We start from the raw sequence: 24,224 nt of genomic DNA, 5'->3' as shown, positions 1-24,224 counted from the left end.
AACTCGCTCCAATTCGGATACGATTGGACGTAACCTCGAAGTATCTCTTCGAGGACGCGATTTACGCGTTCTGTTTGACCATCCGTTTCCGGGTGATCAGATGTTGACATAGTCAGCCGTGTTCCGAGAGATCGGAACACGGATTGCCAGAACGCCGCCGTGAATCTCGGATCTCTATCCGAGACTAATTCACGGGGTAACCCATGGAGTTTGAATACCGTGTCGATAAAGACACGGGCACAACCCGGAGCCGTAATCGACTCTGGTACCGCAGCAAGGTGTACCATCTTGCTGAATCTGTCTACAAAAACAAGGATTCCATTGTTTTTGTGTTCGTCTTCGGGAAATCCGAAGACGAAGTCCATAGATACGGACTGCCAACACTCTGCCGGAAGTGGTAGAGGTTGAAGAGGTGCACGGGATGAAGGGCTAGGCTTCACCCGTTGACAAACCTCGCAAGCACGAATGTACTTGCGCACAAACTGATACTGGCGGGGCCAGTAAAAGTATCGACTTACCGTGAGGTAAGTCTTCTCACGTCCACGATGTCCACTTGTTGGAGCATCGTGACACTCATACATGATGCGCAAGCGCAAATCATTGTGAGTCGGGACGACGACACGTGGGGTGTCGCCGGTAACGGCTGTGTAATACAATAAGCCGTTACGTGTTGTGTATCGATCGGATGACGATCGATATAAAGCCGGTAGATCTTTAAAAGATTTATCGGATGGATTCATTAAATGATCCATCAAACATTGAAGGTTCTTATCTTCTTTATAGGCTTTCTTTATTTCATCAAATAAGGTGGATGACGGAACACTTGAAATGAGCGTTGTAGCAGTGGGATTTTCCACTGTTGAAATGTGCAGCCGGCTCGAAATCGGGTCGGCGTAATTACGCATCAGCGACGACATTAAGTCGTCCTGGTTTATATTCCACGGAGAAATTATACTCCGCGAAAAAGGATTGTCTAAGAGTACCATCTTTTTGTCTATGGATCTGATCGATGGATTTTATCAGGTCCTTATGCGTGAACGGGACATCTCGTACGCAGCAGTGAGCCCTCCCAGCGGGATGCTCTGGAAATGGCTAATAATGCCAGAGGGGGCTTAGTCACGCCCCTGCAACATTCAACAGATGCGTAACGAATCTGTTAGGACTGGTGCAAGAATTCGCACCGACTTGATTTGACGATGTATTCGTCCATAGCCGAGCCATGGACGCAAAGACGGACGTGGAAGTTCATTAAGGTCACGTTCGTCTGATTCTTACACTTATGCGAAATCATAAGTTGTACGCAAATCTCAAGAAGTAGATATTCGCTGCAGCGAAATACTACTTCTTGGGTGCATCGTCGGTAAACACGACGTGCGCCCTGATCCCGAAAAGATCAAGGCAATCACCGGCTGGCCAGTTCCAGTCGATGTCAAGGGACTTAGAAAGTTCCTTGGTTTAGCGGCGTACTTGCACAAGTACTCTCGCAATGCAGAGATGACAGTTCATCTCTCTCGTCTCTTTAAAAAAGACGAGTAATGGTATGGCCGCTGATTGTCAGCGTTTCTTTGAAGGTATCAAGCAGAGCTTGATGCAATCGCCCATCTTGGCGATTGCAGATCAAGACAGACCATTAAATGTGGTCTGTGACGCCAGCGATTTCGCAATCGGCTGTGCGTTATTGCAATACGATACAGACGGCGCGGAGCGCGTCGTTCAATCGCGTCAGCTCATATATTAAGGATTTGTCTTAAGTGACTCCCACGATTGAGTAGTATATCTCACAATCCAAGTCTTCACATCGAGGACACTTTCGTCCATCGATGAGCTGCTGAGAACTTCTTCGTTGTCTGCAAAAATTACCGCTGACCGTATATCGGTCACGTGTTCGTCCTCGGTGACGAGTACGCAGATCTTCTTGATTCTACCACAATGCAGATCTCTCAAGAACCGCTTGGGTTCTAGGGTTAGTAATTGAGTTATTTTCGAAGTTAACTTCAGAGGCGCATACAGATCTGGAGTATAAGCGCCTACTCTTGATCCGTCATTAACCAAGACATTCAATGTCTCGGTTTCTTCCTGGGATATATCCACAGGCTGCCGAGGGATCAATCCCTTGGGATGATGAAGTCTAGTTACTCCAGCATAAACTATTTGAGGAGATTTCTCCTCAAGTACGTAGGGACTTATTCCCTGAACGTCTTCCGACTGTGACTGCGCTATCACAGTCGGGTCCTCTACGGACGACTCTCTACTCGACCTAGGATCATCGCGTTGTCCCTTTATATAACCGGTATTTTTCTTGAATGTCGCCCCTAGGCGTACATTCATGTCTCAATCCACTCGATTTGTTCGAGTGGTGGACCTTCAGCGCTGCCTGTGTATTCGCACAGCCGCTTGCAGCTGACTCCACAGGGTGATTACTAATCAAATTGTTATTACTAATCACTGTGTTTTTGTGCAGTCGTGCTAACGACCGTACCACAAGTGAGGCCATCGCACTCACTCGTAGTACGTCCACACGCTTGTGGACGCTCCAAGTCGTTCATCAGATGGCCATCTTATGAACAAGTGGCAGGAATCTTTACCGATCGATGCTGCCAGCTGATCCTTGGCTCGTATTTTCTGAGCCAAGGTTAAAATAGGATGACATTCAATTTGTCATCCAAATCCAGTACGATGAAATCATCATCGTACTGTAAATCTTTTAACGTGTAGTGAAATTTCACTACGCGTTTCATTTCCGTTATCGATGCGCCTGTCGCTAGACGCACCGTCATCCTCGTTGGAGGGATGTCGCGCTCAACATATTTGAGCCTACGACCCTCCAGCGACTGGCAAATAAATTTATTCGACGCTTCACAGTCCACTAGGGCTCTTAGTGACAAATCATTTGGTACTTTTAATTTCAAGGTGATGAGGGATACCTCATCACCATGTGCAGAGACATATAATGATTGTGTGCCTGGAGCTACAATTCAAAATCTTTGATCTGTTAGGTGAAGTTCTTATCGTGCGCAACGAAATCCACCACATGATTGGGCAATCTGGCTACATGGTTGGAGGCTGCTATTAAAATTAATCACCAAGAAACCCAATTCAACCTCATTCGTACGTATTTTGGGCACACAGAGAGGCTAGTCCACTCAAACGGTTCCAAAAATGATATATGTTTTGCGCCAATAGCTCATTTGTCGATATGGGCATCAAGCTTATAATTAGGCCGTCGGTTTAGCGACACCCCCATTTTGGAATTGCGACACACCACTTCTGTACCAGCAGCTGGTATAGCTATTTTAATATATACTATGCACCAAAACAGAATTATGCTTCAAGTAACTCACTTAAACATTTCACCCCATTTTTTTGTAGTTGCATAATCAACTTCCACTGCAATAATGTCTCTTTACTCGCCTTCAAACTGCACCTATATTCTCCTAAAGCTTGCAGAGGAAGCAGTAAAAAACTCGCCTAGCAGGAGGGTTATGCAGTTAAGAGAAGGAGGTCCAAAAAGGATAGTTCTGCCAATGCTTAAAAAGTTTGGCTTGGTTGTGTCCATGGTGGAACACACCAACCAATGGTTGCACAAGTCCGGAAGACAAGCACTCGATGTCTAACTTGTCCCTGGTCAACCATCCTACAGAGAAAAAGCCAAAATGATTGGACTGTCACTGTTGCCAATGGCGAGCATAACCATGCAGCAGCANCATACTTTCTTAGCCATGGTAAACGTAGGACGACACCAAATTTGTCATCCAAAATCCAGTACGATGAAATCATCATCGTACTTTTAATTTCAAGGTGATGAGGGATACCTCATCGCCAGGTGCAGAGACACATACTGGTTGTGCGCCTGGAGCAACTTTAGTCAAGAGATTTGCAAATTCTCTTGAGGTTGCTGGATCAGTAGGGCGTTGCGCCCCTGCTGACCCCGGCCGTTTTTTTGCGGTCCGCCTCGCTGTTGCGATTTCCCAACAACGTGGGACCCGCGACCGTTGCCCTTTTTGGCATTCGGTCCATAATTACGTTCAGAACCTCTCGGTACTGGGCGTGGTGCACTACACTCATGAGCGTAGTGTCCTAACTTTTGACAGCGAATGCATTTCTGTAATCGCTTGTTGTTCGAATAGCGAGGTTTCTCGCTTTCGACATAAGAGACGTCCATCGGTTCTGGACCTCCCAGATCGTCTCGTCTTGGAGGACGATACGATGACGAAGTAGGTTGAGCCTGTCTCAAGCTAAAGTCCTCCTGTTCCGCAACGAATATTGCTTCTTCAAACGTATCCAGTACCAAGCGGATAAGGTGGTGAAGGTGAGTGTCTTTACGGGACCATCCGTAAGACCTCGCATAAACACCGTAATTAACGTGTTTTCGTGAAGTGGAATGTTCGTGATACAACTCGCTAAGAGTCGTATGTGCTGGGCATAAATGTGAACACAACGCTTGCCTTGCTTGAGTTTCAGAAGCTCTGATCGAGCTCTGAACTCAGCCCTAGGCGGTTCAAACGTCTGTTTGAGCCGGGCTTTCAAAGCCTCTGGCGACCCAAAGACATATGAGTCGCGCAACTTAAGGCCTAGTGCCCAAGTTTTGGCACGACCTGCCAAATCTGACTGAGCAAATGCGACTTGCATTTGCTCGTCGACGATGTGCGAGCCCTTATGGCTTCGTCCTACTCGACAACGCATCTTAAGATGGAGTCTTCTTCGACTCTGTATACTTAGAGATGTCAATTTTAAGGTTTCCGGACGACGCGTGTGCGTCATCCCAGGTACAGGGGTCTATTCCTGCTGTAACCTCAACAATTTTTCCTGTTGAGACCCTTGCTGATTAAGCAAGGCTACCTTCTCCTTCGCTTCGTAAAGTAAATGTTGTATGAACTTGGTGATGGCTGAATGGAGGGCATATCTGTCCAAACCGGACAGCATGGCCAAGATGGCATCATTCTTTACGGTCGAACTCATTCGTTCGACCGCCCTCCTTTCTATGTCACTTAGAAAGGAGAAGCTATCACGCGAAACGTGATGTGTATTTCCATTATCATCTAACATGTCCATGTAAGATGATTGGAACTGTGGTCCTTGGACGGACTACAAAGTGCTTCCAGGTGTAACGGGGCACTTCTGACTTGTACTGAAGCAATGCAAGTCCACTTCGCACTGCTTCAGTACAAGTCCACTTCGCACTGCTCCAGTGCGAGTGGTGCCTCACGTCACTTCACGTACACTAGTACGTGCAGAGGAAGTCTTCGCTTTAAAACACTTGCTTTAATGAGGGTTAAATGAAAATTGTATTTAATATAATTAAGTTATTCTTGTCTATCTACTTAAAACTAACTTAATTATAAACTAATACAAAATACGCACTAAAAAGTCTTATCTTTTTTTCTCTTTGCGCGTCTAGCACTGACTGGACCGCGGAGGTAGTCGATATAATGGTCTATATCTACCAATGGATAAGCCTTTAAAATATTAACATGTAAAGTAATATTATCTACCTTTTTAGATAATATATTAATTAAAAATCTTTAACGGTAGCCGCGCGTTGTTCTGGGGCTCTACGTGCTTGAGATCAACAAATTTTTAAACTGCGCAGGACATTAACAATATCAATAAGGCAAAAAAGCGGTAACTGCTTGAATATGTAAATACACCTTTATTAATCGTTTCGCTATAGCTTCGACAGCCCCACCATAAAAGACTTTATCAAGATATACTATAAGAAAGCTTTCCGGAATGGTCTTGTAAGATTTGATAGTTAATACCGCGAGTGATCCAACAATGCTTCAATGGATGTTCTACCAACTAAGTGGCGATGGCTTGCTTATGGGGTTTAGCTTCCTCATTGACTGCAGTTGTAATGATTATTTGGGGTGAAGTACGTTTACCAAAAAGCTGAGGATTATATACCGGCATCTTTTTTATAAAACATTAAATGACTTCCAATTTATCTGGCTATCATTCAACTCGTTCTTGTGGACATTATTGGTTGAAATGATAGTCGTTGGAGTTTTGCTTGCCTTGGCCATCGTGCTCATTAGCGCGGCTCATGTGCCCATATATGAAGAGCACTCTACGAGTGCTTCCTTAGTGCCGGTAAATATTTCGAAGGCCTCCGCTCTGCCTTCGCAGGTCCACGTCGCGCTGGCTGGAGAAGTGGAAGTAAGGAGTTATCTAACGACGGAGGCGTCCAATCGTATGCCGTCCGAGATCCGTCTGGGAATGACTATATCATGGGCGACAGGCTTGAAGACTGCCACGTCCTTGGTGCGTTACGGTGTGTCGAAGGACAATCTGTCTACATCGCAGCAGACCGAAGGATCCTGTGAGCAGTACAACTTCTGCTATTACACATCGCCGTGGCTGCACCATGTGACCATTTCTGGCGATAAGCTTACGCCAAACACAAATTACTACTGTACGCTGCATGGATGCTATGAGCTTGTTTGCAATTTTTATGTTGTTATTTGACTGCTTCGACATAGATCAATGCGGCGATGAAGATGGTGGATGGAGTGCTGTATATTCTTTTAAAACGGCTGTGCCTGTCGGAACTGAATCTTCACAGACGTTTGGAATTGTTGGAGATCTTGGGTAAGTAAATGCGATACTGAAGCTACGAACACATTTTACGAATACTTTTATGTCTTCATTAGTCAAACCCAGTATTCGATGCAGACAATTCACCACCTACAAGGCTATCACTCCAACATGAGTGCTATCATCTGTGCTGGTGATCTTTCGTACGCAGACAGTGAGCAATACCGGTGGGATCGATGGGGCGAGCTTATTGAGCCACTTATTGCCCGCATGCCATGGATGGTTGCTGCGGGAAACCATGAGATGGAGGTTCCTTGCCAATTGGGTGTGAGTGAGTTTGTAGCCTACCAGACACGGTTTCGCATGCCATACGTCGAGAGTGAGAAGCTTCAGATTCGTAATTTGTACTACGGGTTTCGCGTTGGTCTCGTACACTTTATTGTATTGACGCCGTACGTCGACTCAATACGCACATCTCTGCAGTATAAATGGGTCCAGCAAGAATTTTTGCGCGTCGATCGCACTCTCACTCCGTGGTTAGTAGTAATCATGCACGGGCCGTGGTACAATAGCAACACCGCACACCAAGACATTGAGCCGCATTTGATCATGAAGGAGAACATGGAGGATGTTCTTTATCGGCACAAGGTGGACGTTGTCGTTGCTGGTCACGTCCATGCGTATGAGCGCAGCCATCCAGTTTATAAGGAGCAAATTGTTCAGAATGGACCAATTTACGTCGTTCTTGGCGATGCTGGTAACCGTGAAGGTCTGGCTCCAATGTACTATGACCCGCAGCCAGCATGGTCAGCCTTTCGCCAGGCTGACTACGGCTATTCACTGCTGAATGTGATCAATCGCACGCACGCGGTTATGCAGTGGTTCGAGGACCAAGAAGAGGGCGACGCTGTGCTTCACGATACCGTCGTCCTTACCACATCCGAATACCGATCCAGCGATTAAAATGCAATACTCAAATTTGCAATTTATCCTGGATTTTGATAAACACGTTAGGAAATGATTCTGAAGCAAATAAAGTGATGATTACAATCGCAAATCAGATTTTAACCAATCATTGGAGATACAATATCATCCAATTGTAGTACACGTTCCCGAAGCTGCGATCTAATGCAAAAGTAAACAAAAAAGGTTTTTATCCATCAGTCATGACGGCGAAAGTTAGCGTCAAGTGGGGCAAGCAGGTGTTTCCGGATGTGGAAGTAGACAAGACGTCGAACGTTTCTGTATTCAAGGCACAATTGTATGCGCTCACGTTCGTCCCTGTGGAGCGCCAAAAGCTCATGTCGAAGGCCTGGAAAGGAATGCTCAAGGACGATATGGATCTCTCGAAGCTCGAAAAATTAGTGGATGGCGCAGGTGTGATGCTCATGGGATCAGCTGAGGTGGTGCAGAAGCCTACGGAGCCAATTGTATTTATTGAAGACATGACAGTAAACGATATTGCGGCTTCGGGTACTGTTTATCCTGCGGGTATTGTAAACTTAGGCAATACGTGCTATATGAATGCCACGCTACAGTGTCTTCGACCTGTAAAGGAGCTTCGTGAAGCTCTTAAAGAGCATTCTGGTGGCGTTTCTGCTGATCTGGCCAGCAATTTTACCACTGCACTCAGAGATATGTATGGGCAATTGGATGGTAGCCTCGATAGTATCACCCCGTCCATGTTTGTATCGATACTGCGTCGTGCGTACCCGCAGTTTGCACAGCAGTCGCCACGCAGTGGTGGATTTATGCAACAAGACAGCGAGGAATTTCTTTCCACGCTCTTTGCGACGCTGCAGCAGACACTGACGCGACCAGCAGGAGGACTCAAGTCTTTGGCACCCACTAGTAACATGGTGGATGCACTGTTTGGATTTGAAATGGACGAGACAATTGAATGCACGGAAAGTGGCATGGAAGCGGCCGTGGTCAAAAAGGAAAAGGCTCTTAAGCTTGTGTGCAACATAACGATCTCCACGAATCATTTGTCCGAAGGCATAAATATCGTAAGTAGCTTGAGAAGCCTGATGTCGTAGCGTAAACGAAACTAAGTTGCTACTATTTTGTTACGATAAACCAGGGATTGGAAGGCACGATTGAGAAACACTCAGATGTACTGGGTAAGAATGCAGTGTGGAAGAAGACGTTGCGAATGAACCGTCTGCCGAAGTATTTGTGCGTGCAGTTCATGCGATTTTACTGGAAGACAACACCCGAAAGCCGTGACCATACTGGTGTCAAGTGCAAAATGCTGCGGGTATATTTTGCAGTGCTTTTGGTTCTGTGATGTTTTTGTATTGATGATTGTACTTTTGCAGCCTATCAGCTTCCCGATGACCCTTGATGTTTATGACTTTTGCTCCGACGAGTTAAAAGCCTCGATGAAAATTTATCGAGATAAAAATGCTGAAAAAATATTAAATGAGCTCAAGGACGTAAGTTTTTCTCGTTGGGTCGAATGGTTTATCTGCACGAGAATTGACTTTTGCTATTTGTTCACTTAGACTGTAGAGAAGAGTAATGAGGACGAGTCAAAAGTGGAGGAGGAGGATACTATGGACGGTCTGACTGAAGAAGAAATTGCCGCTCTTGAGACGGCTCGCGCTCTATCTTTGGGAGCTAAGTCACCTGGTGTCGAGCTCCCTATCGACTTCCAAGTACGCAATTTTGTGCTGCCTTAAAATTGCTTTAATGGGTTATTGAAGCAAGCATTTCACTAATTTACAGGGTAATTATGAGCTGTATGCCATTTTGACGCACAAAGGTCGTTCGGCTGACTCAGGCCACTACATGGCTTGGGTTCGTCACCAAGGAGGTACGCAATTGTTAACGAAAGTTGCTTGGCGGCACAATAAAATAATATGCTGCGAAATGACAGACGACTGGTATTGTTACGATGACGACGATGTATCGCCTTGCAAGACGGAGGACATTATGAAACTTAAAGGCGGCGGCGATTGGCACATGGCGTACCTTGCTTTCTACCGGGCTACCAAATAGGTTGAAAAGTAACGTCATGAAGACAAGCGCGCAATGCCTGCTAAAATGCAGTTTTAAGAAGTGGCTTTCTTCTTGACAATAATACATCACATCATAAAAATCTTTTTACATTTTTTTTAAGACTGAAAAATGTAAGAAGCCCTACAGTCCCCCAACCCGCGTTATACTTTATCCAGATCATCATTTCCGATTTGCGTTGCCAAAGTTCTTACATATGAATGCCCTCCGAAGGTTCACCGGATGCACAAGACATGTTAGCTACCTTTCGGGGCTCAATATCGCTCTTGACCGAATCAGACATGTAGTCGTCGTCACTATCGTCTTCATTATTGTGCTCAGCCGCCTTGTTGGCGAGTGTTAAGGCATCAAGACGCGATACAGAGAGATGCGACAAAGCTTCTGATGTAGCTCGATGAATCCCACTCGGAGAGGCAGGGGGTGTCACGCATGGCGACTCGTTCACAGGGCTTGCTGGTCCTGGCGAGTCAATAACGTCTCCGTTTGCACTTGTAGGAGACATATCTGACTCCGTGTCTTCATCATTGGGCTCTTCCTTCGTTACAAATGGAGATTTTTGATCCTTTTCTGTCGCAATCCAAATGCGAATTGTTTCCATACGTCGCTGCACACCGGGCAAATCCATGTTTTCAGCATCCTAATTTCAACATATCACATTTCAATCAGTAATTTTTCAACACCTTTTTTTTTAATCAAATCAGAACGTACGGGACAAAACCATTCCATGCAAACCTCGAGATCCGTGCGGTCAGCCAGCACTGGGGTGAGCAAATGCACAAGCGTTCCACGTGTGTCTGTGTCCAAATGAGGAATCTCGATGCCACGAACCTCTAGCATATGGGTCGGCTGCCCGAGCACGACTGCCGTAATCCATTTGGCCAAAAATTTAAACTTGTCTACCTGTCCGCGGCACACCGTCTTAAGCAATACCGTAAATACCTCTTCAGGCACCTTATTCCTGGAAACTTCCATAACGTGGCGCAATGCAAAGTCTTCACGTACGTCAAGTAGCAGCTTCGAGTCCTCAAAGCCGTGGATCCCCAGCTGGTAGCAGCTCTCACACAAGTGGTAGTTGACGCACTTGGAGCACGAGTACATGTTTCCCACGATAGGGTCCATACCGCAGCCGTCGCAAAACGAATCTACGTTCACATGGGTTGCCGGGAATTTCATCTGCGCCACCTTTTGGCCGATAAAACGTGACGCAGCCGACACTTTACTACTGAGACCGTAGGGTCGAATTTCTGAGTGAAAGCCGATGATCGAAGTGGTGCTATCGCGCTCCATGCAAAGCGGCTCTGACATGAGCCAAAAGCATTTTGCGTTCTTCTGAACTTTGCGCTCGCCGTGAATGACGCGCTGGCGCACGCCTTCAAAAACGCTCTGTTGCGGCCCAAAAAAAAGGTGTTGGTCCACGTGCTTGGCCTCTTCCAAGAGTTTTGCATTTAAATTGCTGGCGCTGACTACGGAGGGGCGCACGGTCGATGAATGGTCACTTCCGTCGGATGGAACGCTACGCCGCAGGACGTTGGGAAGAGCGAAGAGAGACATGTACGCGGAATGTCTCTAATGGGTTAATGCGGGAATAAGAGTGCGTGCAAGATGATTTGAGCGCTAAGACTTCGATTCGCCTTACAGAGGGTTACATTTATAACATCTGGGGGTAATTAATTGCTTAATTGCGCCTGTGCCCTTCGAAACATAGAGAATGTTACAGCATAATCATTACCGCAGGTTTTTATCTGGCTGAAGGGTCATCTTAAAACGAACGAAAAGAATTTACAAAAAAAATACTCATCTCCGACCCGATTTTTCATAACCTGATTTGTAGTATTTTTAAGATGGGCATTTCGCCTGATCGTTGCGAAAAGGCTTTGGGTGTACCCATTGTAAAGCGAGCCGTGCAACTTGACGCGCATGAGAAAACGTCATGCGTGCTTTATTTTCTTATACAGTCCTACAACCAGGTCATAACGCTTAGCGGCCCTCAACCCTGATCAAACGATAGACCGTTACGCCAATAAACATAGCCTGTCCGAAATTTTAAAGAGCGCTCTAACTTTTAATTACGACGCTGTCGCTCGTAGTAAGGCATGATGAAGGTGAGTAGCAACGACCCAAACTGTAATGGTAAAAGTCGACCAACCTATAAGTAAAAAAAGTTGCAGAAGCGAATTGAGTAAAGTAACGGACCTGCACATAGCCGATAGTCTGGAAATCCCCAATCGAAGCAATTGGAGTTTGTAGCAAGCCCACAATTCCACCGATACAAAACGCAATACCTGACAGGGCTCCGTAATGCTGAAAGCCAAAACGATGCCCCAAGTACGCAAATAACAGCGGAAACATGAGTGTTCGGAAGAATGCGTGAGTTACAAATCCGGCTACGATCCACCCGGGCGACTTGCTGCTCAACATTACGGTGGAGCATAAGGCTACTAAAGTGCACAGCAAAGAAGAATTGGTGTAACCGCACTTTTCTAGTAAATATCCCGTCAACGGGATAAAAACGACACTTCCTGGGAGCACGAAAGCTAATTTTGCCAATAGACTAGCTACCTCGCTTTCTGTAAAACCTTTCCACCGCAGTAGTCCGGTGATACTACCCACAAAGAAGTTGCACCAAAGCGACAGAATAGAGAAGTAGAAAATTATGAGCAGGAATGGCTTTGACAGCACCTGCGTCTTAAAAGAGTGGTTGCGAAGATCACTGCAAAATAATCCCTCGTCAGCTGCAAACCGTTGATTTCTGCGGTACATGTTCAGCTCGGGTGTAGTCAGCAAAAGTGGAGTCTCATCCTTCAACCCAGATGGTAGGCGCATAGGCGAGAGCAGTTCGTGCTCAGTCTTAAGTTTTGCCTCAAACGGCTTATCCGGCTCCGTTAGCAATGTGCCAACGAGGGTAAGCAGCAAAATAGCTGCGTAAAGTTCAAAAATTGTGGCCATAGACATCCCGAGGTGGACGTAGGCGAGATCAAACAACGTAAAAATCAAAAAGCTCAGCTGAAGTCCTCCGACAATGAAGCACGCTACGAGAGCCGTCGACTCGGGGAACAAATTGGACATATGAATACCACAAAGCTGGATACCTGGACCCGAGAAGCCCACAAGCACCATTCCGTATAGTAACAAGTCATGTTCTTGCGCATGTGCTCTTAATCCAAAATGCAGCCGATCTTAAAAAATGTCTGCTATATATAACAATAATGCCTTTTATTTCTCACCTGTAGTGTGCCTGCCCCATGAGTAGCGCACCTGCAATCAATAGCATTAACGCGATTGATTTGGTTACACGGGGTCCAAATCTGTGCACGACCATAGTATCAGTCACACACCCATCCACAGTTACAATATTATTTATTGTATTTTACTTGTCAAAAAGGAGGCCAAGCGGCAGATTAGACCACATGCTGGTGGAGACTGCCATCGTAAAGGCAGATTGGAGATGATCGCTTTGCGCTTTACAAGCTGCAAGATCACATCAGTTAAATATTGTATGCCTGCAAACCAATCACAGCACGCACTATTCTCTCCAGCCGTGCATAGCTCAAAGTAAATCTTCTCTTTTTCAAGCGTCGGCAAGAGCGACGTCCTACTCAAATTCACGCAACGGAGCCCATCAAATCAGAACAAGGCTGCACACGATACTCAAGGTATCGCCTCTACCAGCCAAAAATGATTCCTGCGCCCAGAAAACATTGGAAAGTGGCGAACAGTACGTAAAGGTGGCGATAGGAGTGTGCGCTCATTTCCATCTTGCCCAGCATCTTCTCCTTCACGACGCTACAATTGCTCTTTTACATGAAACAGCTGCTCATAATGACGATCGAAAACAATATGGGTAACAATTTAAAAAATGGGCATTGATATCCAAGTTGTGGAAATAACAATTTTCGTTTGCGGATTAAAAATTACTTTTTAATCTTGTAAAATAGTTGTTGGAGCAATAATGGTTTATTCAAATTTAGAAGATATATATTTTAAAAAGTAGTGTGGGATATCAGTCTAAAAGATGGGTCTATAAGAATAATGGAAACGATGACCAGCGCAAGCAATACTCGTGCTGCGACTCTTATTGCATGGCTTAAACGATTGCTAGAAGAACACAGCAATGAAACTTGTGTCAGCCTGAATAAATCATTGACGCTCCATCTCCTCGGAGTGGACCACCGTGAAGGCAATAGTGGTGCAGACACCTTTTCAATTTTCCAAAATTTTATACGACATGTAGCAATTGAAACGCATTTATCGTCGCTCACCCTGGTGCTGGTGGGGCCTAATTTGGACAGAAAGCTCAATCTTACTCGGTTCACTCAGCAATATCGTGATTCTATTAGCCACAACAAGTGTAACGTGGAAATCACTTACTTCGTAGGCGTCTTTGATGCCTTTTTTGAAAACAAGAAACACTACATCGAGCCCGATCTCGTCGCGTGCTTTAATGCCGGTATCTGGGGCTATGAAGAGTGGCTGCCGGCCATTAGACTTGTGCTGAATGAGGTTCGGGTGCCGCTGCTGGTCACCTCGTACAACAAGCACGAGGCAGGAGATGACGAGGATGTGCTAGACGAATTGAAGCCAAATAAGTGGCTTTGGCGACCGGAACCAAACCCGTATGGGGCCACAACACCTCGCGCTACAAGTAATGAGCACGGATCAATTCTTAAAGAAAATGACTATTGGATGTGTCTTAGCGGTAGGCTATAGTACGATTTAATGTCTACGACAGTACACTACAATGCCAAGGCATAAAGTTTATACGCGACCTATTACGGTAAACTCTTCATGACATTATTATGTCTACAAACTTTCAAGCAACAACTCTGTTGAAGCTCCACATGGAGCATTGCCCGTCAAGCGACGCAGACGTAACTTCCCACGAAGCTCACTCGCTTGAGGAACAATTAATTTGTACTCGTCGACTAGTTGCTGCCACGTTTTAGTGGGAAGCACAAGCGTGCAAAAAGTGCCCGATGCATGACGCATGCGAATATTCTCAACCATTTCTTCGCACGTCTTACCGCCATTGTAAACTGTAACTTCGCGCTTGGTGCCGAATGTTAGAACAGTTGCATCCTGAAAGCTTTCTTGAATGTGGACTTTTCCTTGACCTTTTAGTGCAAGCTTAATGGGAGAACGAGGTATTGGAATATGCAAAAATTGGGTTATCTCATTGGTTAGAGCCATCTCCGAAAACATGACGCCGCAATTGTACGGCTCTGGTAGAAATTTGGACGTTGAAAACACATGCGATACAGCCTGTTGAACTCCAGGTTTTGAAAGACCAAGAGGAGGGCAATCTATACACAGTAGCTGGCACTCACTTGGCACCGACGGATCGTGCCGCAGCAACGTCTTTATGTAGATAGGGTCTGAAATCTGGAAAGCATTAAAGAGGTCGTCCAACGACGCAAGAATTTTAACTTCAATCAAGTTCATGTACTCTACGGCCTCTGCCTCTAGCCGCTGCACTTCTATAGCCATAGCATCAGCAGGAGATTTTGCATTGTTGTCATACTTCTTCTTTTTGTACCCTTCCTCCTCATCTGAGTCCAAATCGCTCTCATCAGTTTTGATATCTTTCTTCACCAAAGAAGGAAAACAGTCTCGAACCCCATGCAAAAAGTTCACTGCCACCTTTCCGACATTCAATACTTGTGCACTTGGCGTAGAGCTCCCATGAGCTTGACGTAAGGGAATTACCAGCAAACGCCGTTTCCCGTCTCGCTTAAGACGTCCGCCGAGACATGTGAGCTGGCAGGAGTTTTGTATGCGTCCAGCCACCACTGTTAATTCATCAAAAGGCAAATTCGTCTTTGTTGTTACGTCCGCAAGAGCCAAAGCGCCGCAATGTACGGCTTCAAAAACGAACATGAGAAGCGATCTATAAAAAGCACGAATGTATTAAAAAAAAATGTAACCTCAAATAGTATCGTAGACACACCACAAAATAGTTCTATAAAAGCTAAACGCTTAAATATGTATGTCAGCAGGTAGAACCGACGGTTTAAGTATTTCCTCAACCAGAAAATCCAATGGAAAGTCTACGAGGTGGCCGCGAATCTCTGAGAGCTTGCCACGAGCTCGCGTCTCGTCCTCTTTACGAACCGTGGCTGCAGTTTGTACGTGCCCGATCTGACAATCCGCATCTTCATCGCCTGACTCTTCCGCTTCCTCTTCGGTTAGCAGGCAGTCGCGAATTGGGGCATGATAGCTTCCTCGACCGTCTTCCAGCAACGGATCATCGCTGTGCACATGATCCTCGTCCGTGTCAAAATACTCGGCATTGAATTTAGATCGACGTCCAAAATCCAGCACATCTACCGTATTATACCATCGTTTGACCGACGCACGAATGCCGTGGCCTCCTCCATAGTCGCTGTCTGCTTCGCTGGACTCATCGTCAGTATCAAAGAGTCGGGTGCCGTTTGCAACACTAAACATTCCGTAAAAACTGCCTCGCGCACTTCGCGTGGCGTCACGTGATCCCGTATTGCCGCCAATGCCTAAAAGTGACGAGGTGCGGGCGCTGCGTGCTCCTGCTGTAAGTGCTGGGCTTTCCGGCGTATGATGTGAGCTTGCACCACCCGGCGAATTCGGACACGATGGTGTAGTACCGCCAATTGCTGGCCGTAATGGCACAACAAGTGGAGCACTTGATGGCATCGAATTCGAATGGTACAACCGACGGCCAGCTGTCGTGCTTCCAACCCTTACACTACCCGCAATTTCTCCACCTGAATTCATTTGACTAAAATTCGTTGGTGTCATACTGATGGAATTAGAGCGGCTGAAATCACCTTGTTGCAATCGACGCCAAATCGAAAAAAAGCGTCCGCGTTCTTCGTCATCACTTTCAATACTGAACGAACTATCGCGAGGATCATTCCGAGGCGGAAGCAACCCCTTCTTGACCCAGCGACGCCGACGCACTTGCGCCATCAAACGATCTGCCACCAGATGCTGAAGCTTTTCTCGCTTCTTGTAATCCGTTTTCATTGTGCGTACCTCTTGAAAAATGGAAAAATTTCGCGCATAACACCAACCATCGTGATCCATAGAGAATAACTTTTTCTTTCGGTCCCTGTAGTTATCCACTTCAAAATCACTCAGATCCAAGCGATCTGCTGCAATAGGCACACCGTTAACATCTGTCCAAGGGGCATAGTCGCCCTCTTTTAAGTTCTGCGCATCCCATACATGGGAACGACCGGGTACCTTCAATACATTCATACGTTGATTTTCGAAAATTTGCGTGACGTCTATACTTTGAAAATTTACAAACGCGCGCATCCGATTAGAAGGCGCACAATCAAACACGGTGTCGAAGATCTTTGTGTTGCTCGAAGCAACAGACTTAATAAGCTTCCAGGTATTATCTGACGTTGGGTCCACAACAGAAAGGTCATCGTCAATTAGACCTATGTGCTCACGGAAGAGCTGCAAGCGAAGCTTACTGGCCGAAACACCTCGCCGATAAGGCTTCTCATTCATCACTCCGTCCTCGTACTGCATATCTTCAATCACAAGAGCGATTTCCGAGTCGCGGTCCCCATTCATACTGCGGTCGTTAATATTTGCGCTACCGATGATAGCGCAACGATCGTCTGCGATCATAAGCTTGCTGTGGATATAAATTTGCTCGGTGGATACGCAGCCATTAGGCATGATACCGTACTTGCGCAATCCAAAAAACGCGACATAATCTTCTGGATGGGTTGTCACACCTTTCAGTGCTTCAAATAAACTATACCGACCACGGCAAATGGTGGCAAATTGCCAGTGCATCACGGCATGTAAGTTTGTAAGCTCGTGGCTGCGAATGTTTCCCTCAAATGCCGGTAAAAGTGGCATCACCACATATACCCGAAATTTCTCGTCACGCTGAACCGCACGTTCAATACGATCCACCAACGCCTGCAAAATCCGGTTCCGAACAATCCCGTTGCCATCCATTCCTGAAATAAAAAATTGGTTCTCAATGTACAAAAAATGCTTTGAATTGGCGATCACGTCCATGTAGGCAGCTTGAATACTGGCCTCAGTTGGTACACCCGCAGACCACATTGATACTGAACGGCATACCTGAACATTGCATACGTTAGCACTCGGGTGAAATACATGCAAAATTGATTCGCCGCGCTGAGCGCGCAGCACTTCGCCATCATCTAACTGGCCTGTTGTATTCGCTGCATTAGTAAGGGATGGTCGCATTGGATTAAGTGGATGCAATGGTGCGGTTGGTGGCCATTGAAGACCCGAAGCAGCACACGGATACATGGGGTTTACTGACTGCACCACCTGAAACGGCTCCATACTCAACGAATCCTCGCGGACAAGTGGTATCGTTGTCCGTGTGGATCCATCGCGCAACTCATCTGGGTCTGACGATGGGTACTGCAGTGTCCATCCATTAAAGTCCATCGGCACGAGACATTTTGGAAGAAATTTAAATCGTCGCGAGCGAAAGCAAATACACCAGCCTGTACGCAGCTGGTAGTCATTCTTTGAACAAACAAAGTTCCATCGCTGAATAAAGTGATAAGCAACATCTTGCACTGGCGGTCCAGAAATACTGCAATGAACATCATGCCAAGGCATACGCGGTTGCGAAGATCGGTCAATGAGATCCTCGAACGGCTTGTTCACGCGAACAAAATCCTTAATGATCGGATTTGAGTAATCTTTGCCTTTCCAAACCGGATCATCACTCGGGTCACAAATCGGGTGATCACGGTTATCATAGCGCCCAAAGCACAAGTCCAGCCCACCCACAAATGCTAAAGACTGATCGATACAAACAATCTTCTCGTGGTGAGACCAAAACCCAAAGCTTTGAATTTGAAAAATTGGATCGCGAAGAACGCGAATGTTTGGATGCACCATTAAACTGCGTTTCGTATATGCACTGTTAAGCGTAAGCGCCAGCTTAACCTCACGGTATATCAGCACATAAATCTTGACGCCAGCCTCCGCTTTCTTCATAAGTATCTGGCGTAGCATTGATTTATTTACTTGCTGTCCGTTTGGATCTTCATTCAGCTCACGCGGATGTAACTTTCGTCCAGGGCGAAGCAAGAAAAGGTCTGGACTCACCCACCATCCGGCAATTAATATCTCATACTTTGCGGTAGAGATAGCATTATACATGGCTTCATATGTGTCTTCTGCATCCACGTGCCAGCTGACAGCGCTAGGAGGTGGCAATGGGGCTTCAAGCGAGCCTTCAGACTGCGTGCGGCTATTATGGCAAGCAGAGGCGGCGGAAAGATTCCCAGCGCCCATTCGTGCGTTTGTTTCAGCTTCCAACTTCACCACAGAATCGACTACCTGATTAATAGCGCTGCCATCGGATTGAGCATCAGCGGGTAGCCTTGCCGCTTTCGCTTTAATTGCCACACTTTGGTCATCGTCAACAGAGCTAATGTGCTGCGGCGCAAAAGAATGAAACCGTGTCGTTGTCTCTTGACGCTTTAATTTCTGCAAGCGATGCACACATCGGTACCAATGGTCTCGACGGACGTGTGGATGCCAAACGCCAAGGTACGTAACTAAATAGTTCGCCAGAAAACCCACAATCGGTGCGATAATGCCTCCTGCGAACAGAAAGAGCACGTAGTAGACATACGATCGCCATGTTAAAGGGGCAATACGCACAGAAATTGCACACAAGCTGGCGGCATTATTAAAGCTTTGCACGTCTATATCCGTATTCACCCCTTCTAGTGTTAAAATTCCCATACTTGGCAATGAAAAATTGGTGCCCGATTCAAAAAAGCGGTCGCTTGCTGCATTAATTGGTTTGACAACGCTGATCATCGTTCCCCCTCCAACTGCATTCGTAATCACATTTAAGCTGTAGCCCATGCTGTCGCTTTGCCAAAAGTATCCGAGGTTCGCCGTCATCGAATTTGAGGATGGCATCTGTAATTGCGAGATAACGGAGAATTCCTTTGTGCTCTCTGCATACACCGTGACACCATCGGGCACGGTAAAGTAGTACCCACAATATCTAGTATCATGGCTCTCTGTCCAATTCTCATATCCTGGGGCGTCTGTTATGGGCATGCCTAAATTTTTGTCTAAAGTAAGGTATTCAAAGTCGTAAATACTATTTGAGAGCCGCATAATGCCATAACATACACCCATGAGAGCTACAAAAGCTGTAAGCCGAGTATAATAATGTCCTGTATCAATTTCAATATCACCAGCCTTACTTCCAACAACTAAACCACTTGGCATCCAGCTCACGCCTTGCCGATAACTTCCTTTTCTGGCTGTAAAATTCTTGTCAAACAGAAACACTTCACTGGGCTCCAAATCATTTCGATTGCGATACGCCGCAAAGCACGATGGTTTGAGTACAACCCACCGCCGAATAACACCAAGTCGATGTTGAAAAAACTTGTACACGAATCCCGCAAAGAAAATAATACCTGCCAATACTACTAGGCCCATAAAAACACCAGCCGTATTGAGTTTCGTAGACATTTCTTTCGTGCCCGATTCCGAGTGTACAAGCTCTTTTTGTGGCGAAAAGAATGTCGGTAAGCTCGTGATGATGACGAGACAAATGGGAAAAATAAAACCCACGATCGATGATACGAACGCAATTCGCATCCACGCACGATACAGATGCCGATACAGATTCTCTATCGTACGATTAAAGCAAGTATAAAGCGGCAACTGAAAAGGTCCATTGATGCGCATGTGCACATATCCTTCTTTTAGCGACGGTCCTAATCGTAGCATGGCTCGTGACGGACTCACTTCAAGAAACGATAGCAGAGGCTCGGAATTCCGCAGCTCCTTATCCTTGAGCAATTTTCGAATGTAATCTTGCACCACATACACATCGGCCACGCGCTTTTCAGCACGCTTTTCGCGCCAAATTGTCCACGGTAAACTCACCCCACGCATAATTTTGTGCTTGTTAAAAAGACAGTGAATGTACAGATTAAAGTGTAGACGCAAAAGCTGCTTCTGTCCGAAGTAGATCTCCCAGTCGGTTGTTTCCCATCGCACTCTTCCGACAAACACACAGCAAGGAATGACTCCAGCTCTCGTGACTGTTGCTCTGTTCACAGAAAAGTCGATGGCATTCTCTTGAACTTCTTCTAACTCGCTCAACTCAGCATCGTCGTCGTTCATAATGGTCATTTCCCCGTCGTGCGTTTCCAGTGCACACTCAGATTCGTTGATTTCCACGTCCGCAATTTCTAATTTACTGATTTGAGAACTCGTTATGCTCGCAACGCTTCCCAGAGCTGAGGTGGTTGGGTCGGGGTGTGTCCTCGGGCTATCGCTGCTACTGTCCGAACTATTGCCTGAGGTCTTAGTTCTTACTTCGTCTTCAGGTTCAAGCATCCCATGTAGCGCTAACAAACGCCGCGATGGAAAATTGACCCAAGAGGAAGTCCTTCAGGGCGTTAAAAGCGTTAATTGACAATACCAATTTGTTGAGCTCTGCGCGTGCGATGGCAGCCCGTTCTACTCAAAAGAAGTACCTTCTAACGCAACAACCGCGAGAAATGAGGGATACGCTCCTGCTTGGTCGGTTTGATGTTGACCCACGGAGGCTTAAAATCTCGAGTAGCGGATAGCAGGAGCGCGGTCTGAACGACTGTAAGTTGATGATTGAAACTGTCATATGCGAGAAAACCCCTGCAAGAATACATTTTTCTTGGCGCGATGTTGCGCTAAGGCCTGCTGGAACGAATAATCGAAAACATACCCAGAGCATTAACATATTAAAAATAGCACAAAGTTGCCATACGGTGTAATTAATGAGGATGCGCAGGGTGCAAGCCTGTCTATTACAAGGTCCGGAAAATTGCTGCGAACTGAACATTACTTTATGCGAGTAATTTTAGTAACTACTTAAATATGACAAAGGCAGATAAAGGGTTTTATTTTAATTTGGTGACGCCTTAGCATAAATCAATTTTCGCGAGCAACATGGAAAATTCTGCGCGAGAAAACATTTTCGTGCGCTTCGTATCAGGCATATTGGAACCCTTTGTCACCGTTCTCGGATTCGGCTGCGTTCGCACTTTCGTAAAGTTAACGGACACTGCACTGCGGGTCTCACGCGCTCCAAGGCAATGCATCCGAAGCATCAAGTAGATACAAACCCCGATAATGTACCATCTTAAATGTTGAAGCACTTATCCAGGTGTAGCATTGCTACCAATCTGATTGTTGAAAGCCGTTGGTCTAAAAGATATGACTGACTACGTAGCTGTGTTAAGAGTCAACATGGACTCGACAGAACAGCATCATGTTCTATGATTCTGAAATCACCATCTTATGTGGCCTCATGTGCAGCGTATCGCAGATAAATGCGGCCCTACCCGCCCTAATTTTGTTACTTCTTTAGAGAGGTCAAGCTCTTTCGCCAAACAGGGCTATGTTATGTTGATAACACAAGCAAGTTATGAAGTAAATGAATCAGCCGAACTTAGCGAGCTTTTCGTGAGTGTAAATAAAATACATCACCTGGATAAGCTTCTCTACCTGGAGATCTTCTTAATAAGTGGCATTCGTCTATAAGCAACCGCCTATTGTATGCTTATGCGTTTTATTAATACAAATACCCCTCTTAAAAATCCCATACTAAAATGGTCAAATTTGGCTCGATTTATGATAGCAATGGCACTAAGAATCTTTCGATTCTGCCACGCTTCTTTACCTAACATGTACATGTATTAATCTATCTCATGCTTGTAAATATAAAAATACTTCTATAAGAGGAATAACAAAAGGAGAATAAAATTAGGGAACCGGTATAGGCACACGCCCCTTTTGGTATTGCTACACCCTCTTTTTTGTACACACCATGACTATCATTACGCTAATAAATACCGAGGTAGATAATTAAGGGGTGTGGCTATCCGTTCCGTTCCCAAATGAAATTTTGGGGGGGGGATCTAAAGACGACTCTAAAAAAATAATTATTAATTTGCGAAAAAGCGGAATAATGATAATGTTTCATGCTGTCAATTTAATGTGTATTTTTATATAATTAAAACACGCCAATCGTTATAAGACACGATTGTGCGGTGCGCAAGGAGGCGCCACACTTACTTAGTTATTAATATAAGAAGTTCAGTAATGGATAGAAGATCGTTACGTAGAAACAACATATATTTATACAGTTTTACTTACTTTTTCTCTTTTCTAAAGCCTAAGTCTAGACCTTTGAAGCTTAAGACCCTTGATTGGCAAGTCATTAAAGAGCGAAAACAAAGAGCAGCAAACCGAGCAGCGAGGAAAAAGTTGAGCTGGAAAAAAATTCCAGATCAACTTCTCCCTCGCTGCGATAAGTGAAACGGGGTGTATCGTTACATGAAATTAACACTTAAAGGTTGTTAATTAATATATTATCTAAAAGGAAGATAATATTTGGAGGATATTACTTTTATAGTAATGTATAGAATTCTTATCCATAAATACGTATAGACCATTAATTGTAACGGGGACTATCGCTACAGAAATAAACAAAAAAAGATAGATAAATAAAGATAAGAATTCAATTACATGTTTAGTATTAGATTATAATTAAGTTAGCAGTTACAAAATAGAAAGAGAGACACTTAATATATTAATACAGTTTTCATTTTGCCCTCTTTAAGCTAGTTACTTTAAAGAGAAGTCTTCCTCTGCACGTACTAGTGTACGTAAAATAACGTAAGGCACCACTCGCAACTGAAGCAGTGCGAAGTGGACTTGTACTGAAGCAGTACAAGTCGTAGTGCCCCGTTACATCTGGTAGCACTTTGTAGTCCGTCAAAGGACCAACTTATCCACATCTAACATGGACATGTTAGATGATAGTGGGAATACGCATCATGTTTCCCGTGAAAGCTACTCCTTTTTAAGTGATATAGAAAGGAGCGCGGTCGAACTCATTCGTTCGACCGTAGGGAACGATGCCATCTTGACCATGCTGTCCGGTTTGGACAGTGATGCCCTCCATTCAGCCATCGCCAAGTTCATGCAACATGAACTTGACGAGATGAAGGATAAAGTAGCCTTGTTGAATCAGCAAGGCTCTCAACAGGTAGGACTGTTGAGGTTACAACAGGTACAGACCCCTCTACCTGGGATGACGCAAACGCGTCGTTCCGAAACTTTAAAGATTGATATCTCTAAGTATAGGGGAGTCGAAGAAGACTCCGTCTTGAGATGGTTTGTCGAGTTGGACGATGCCATAAGGGCACTTCACATCATCGACGAGCAAATGCAAGTCGCAACCGCTCAATCAAATTTGGCACGTCGTGCCAAAACTTGGGCATTGGGCCTTAAGTTGCGTGACCCATATGTCTTTGGGTCGCTAGAGGATTTTAAAGCCCGGCTCAAACAGCCGTTTTTATTGCCTAAGGCTGAGTTCAGAGCTCGTTCAGAGCTTCTGAAACTCAAGCAAGGCAAGCGTGATGTTCACGCATATGCCCAGCACATAAGACTCTTAGCGAGTTGTATAACAAATAACCCAGTCCATGAACACACGTTGATTACGGTGTTCATGCGGTCTTACGGATGGTCCCGTAAAGACCCACCTGTTCCGCTTGGAACTGGATACGCTTGAAGAAGCAATATCCGTTGCGGAACAGGAGGACTTTAGCTTGTGACAGGCTCAAGCTAGTTCGACATCGTATCGTCCTCCAAGA

General features: G+C 45.5%; 6 protein-coding genes across 6 annotated transcripts; 2 read left to right on the top strand and 4 right to left on the bottom strand.

The window, feature by feature from the left end:
- Positions 1-7,700: 7,700 nt before the first annotated feature.
- CCR75_003912 (uncharacterized protein) lies at positions 7,701-11,100 on the top strand (the record flags this gene model as incomplete). Its single annotated transcript, XM_067962003.1, has 7 exons — positions 7,701-8,543; positions 8,618-8,794; positions 8,856-8,972; positions 9,042-9,194; positions 9,265-9,352; positions 9,416-10,183; positions 10,252-11,100. The coding sequence occupies 6 exons, from the start codon at positions 7,701-7,703 to the stop codon at positions 9,535-9,537; spliced, it is 1,500 nt and encodes a 499-aa protein (XP_067814980.1). The 3' UTR covers positions 9,538-10,183; positions 10,252-11,100.
- CCR75_003911 (uncharacterized protein) lies at positions 9,746-11,106 on the bottom strand (the record flags this gene model as incomplete). The annotated part of the gene is made up of 2 exons (XM_067962002.1): positions 9,746-10,192; positions 10,264-11,106. The coding sequence occupies 2 exons, from the start codon at positions 11,104-11,106 to the stop codon at positions 9,746-9,748; spliced, it is 1,290 nt and encodes a 429-aa protein (XP_067814979.1).
- A 256-nt stretch (positions 11,107-11,362) lies between these two features.
- CCR75_003910 (uncharacterized protein) lies at positions 11,363-12,874 on the bottom strand (the record flags this gene model as incomplete). Its single annotated transcript, XM_067962001.1, has 3 exons — positions 11,363-11,677; positions 11,749-12,709; positions 12,780-12,874. 3 exons carry the CDS (start codon positions 12,872-12,874, stop codon positions 11,618-11,620), a joined length of 1,116 nt encoding a protein of 371 aa, XP_067814978.1. The 3' UTR covers positions 11,363-11,617.
- Positions 12,875-13,230: 356 nt separating this feature from the next.
- Positions 13,231-14,307, top strand: CCR75_003909 (uncharacterized protein; the record flags this gene model as incomplete). Its single annotated transcript, XM_067962000.1, has 3 exons — positions 13,231-13,270; positions 13,787-14,251; positions 14,285-14,307. The coding sequence occupies 3 exons, from the start codon at positions 13,231-13,233 to the stop codon at positions 14,305-14,307; spliced, it is 528 nt and encodes a 175-aa protein (XP_067814939.1).
- A 48-nt stretch (positions 14,308-14,355) lies between these two features.
- On the bottom strand, positions 14,356-15,429 carry CCR75_003908 (uncharacterized protein; the record flags this gene model as incomplete). Its single annotated transcript, XM_067961999.1, has 1 exon — positions 14,356-15,429. One exon carries the CDS (start codon positions 15,427-15,429, stop codon positions 14,356-14,358), a length of 1,074 nt encoding a protein of 357 aa, XP_067814940.1.
- A 99-nt stretch (positions 15,430-15,528) lies between these two features.
- CCR75_003907 (uncharacterized protein) lies at positions 15,529-20,922 on the bottom strand (the record flags this gene model as incomplete). The annotated part of the gene is made up of 1 exon (XM_067961998.1): positions 15,529-20,922. One exon carries the CDS (start codon positions 20,920-20,922, stop codon positions 15,529-15,531), a length of 5,394 nt encoding a protein of 1,797 aa, XP_067814937.1.
- Between the last annotated feature and the right edge of the window lie 3,302 nt (positions 20,923-24,224).

Source organism: Bremia lactucae, linkage group LG3 (assembly GCF_004359215.1).
Source record: "Bremia lactucae strain SF5 linkage group LG3, whole genome shotgun sequence".
Taxonomy (NCBI): Eukaryota; Oomycota; class Peronosporomycetes; order Peronosporales; family Peronosporaceae; genus Bremia; species Bremia lactucae.
Note: the sequence above shows the minus strand (reverse complement) of the source record. Positions and strands in the feature narration are given on the sequence as shown.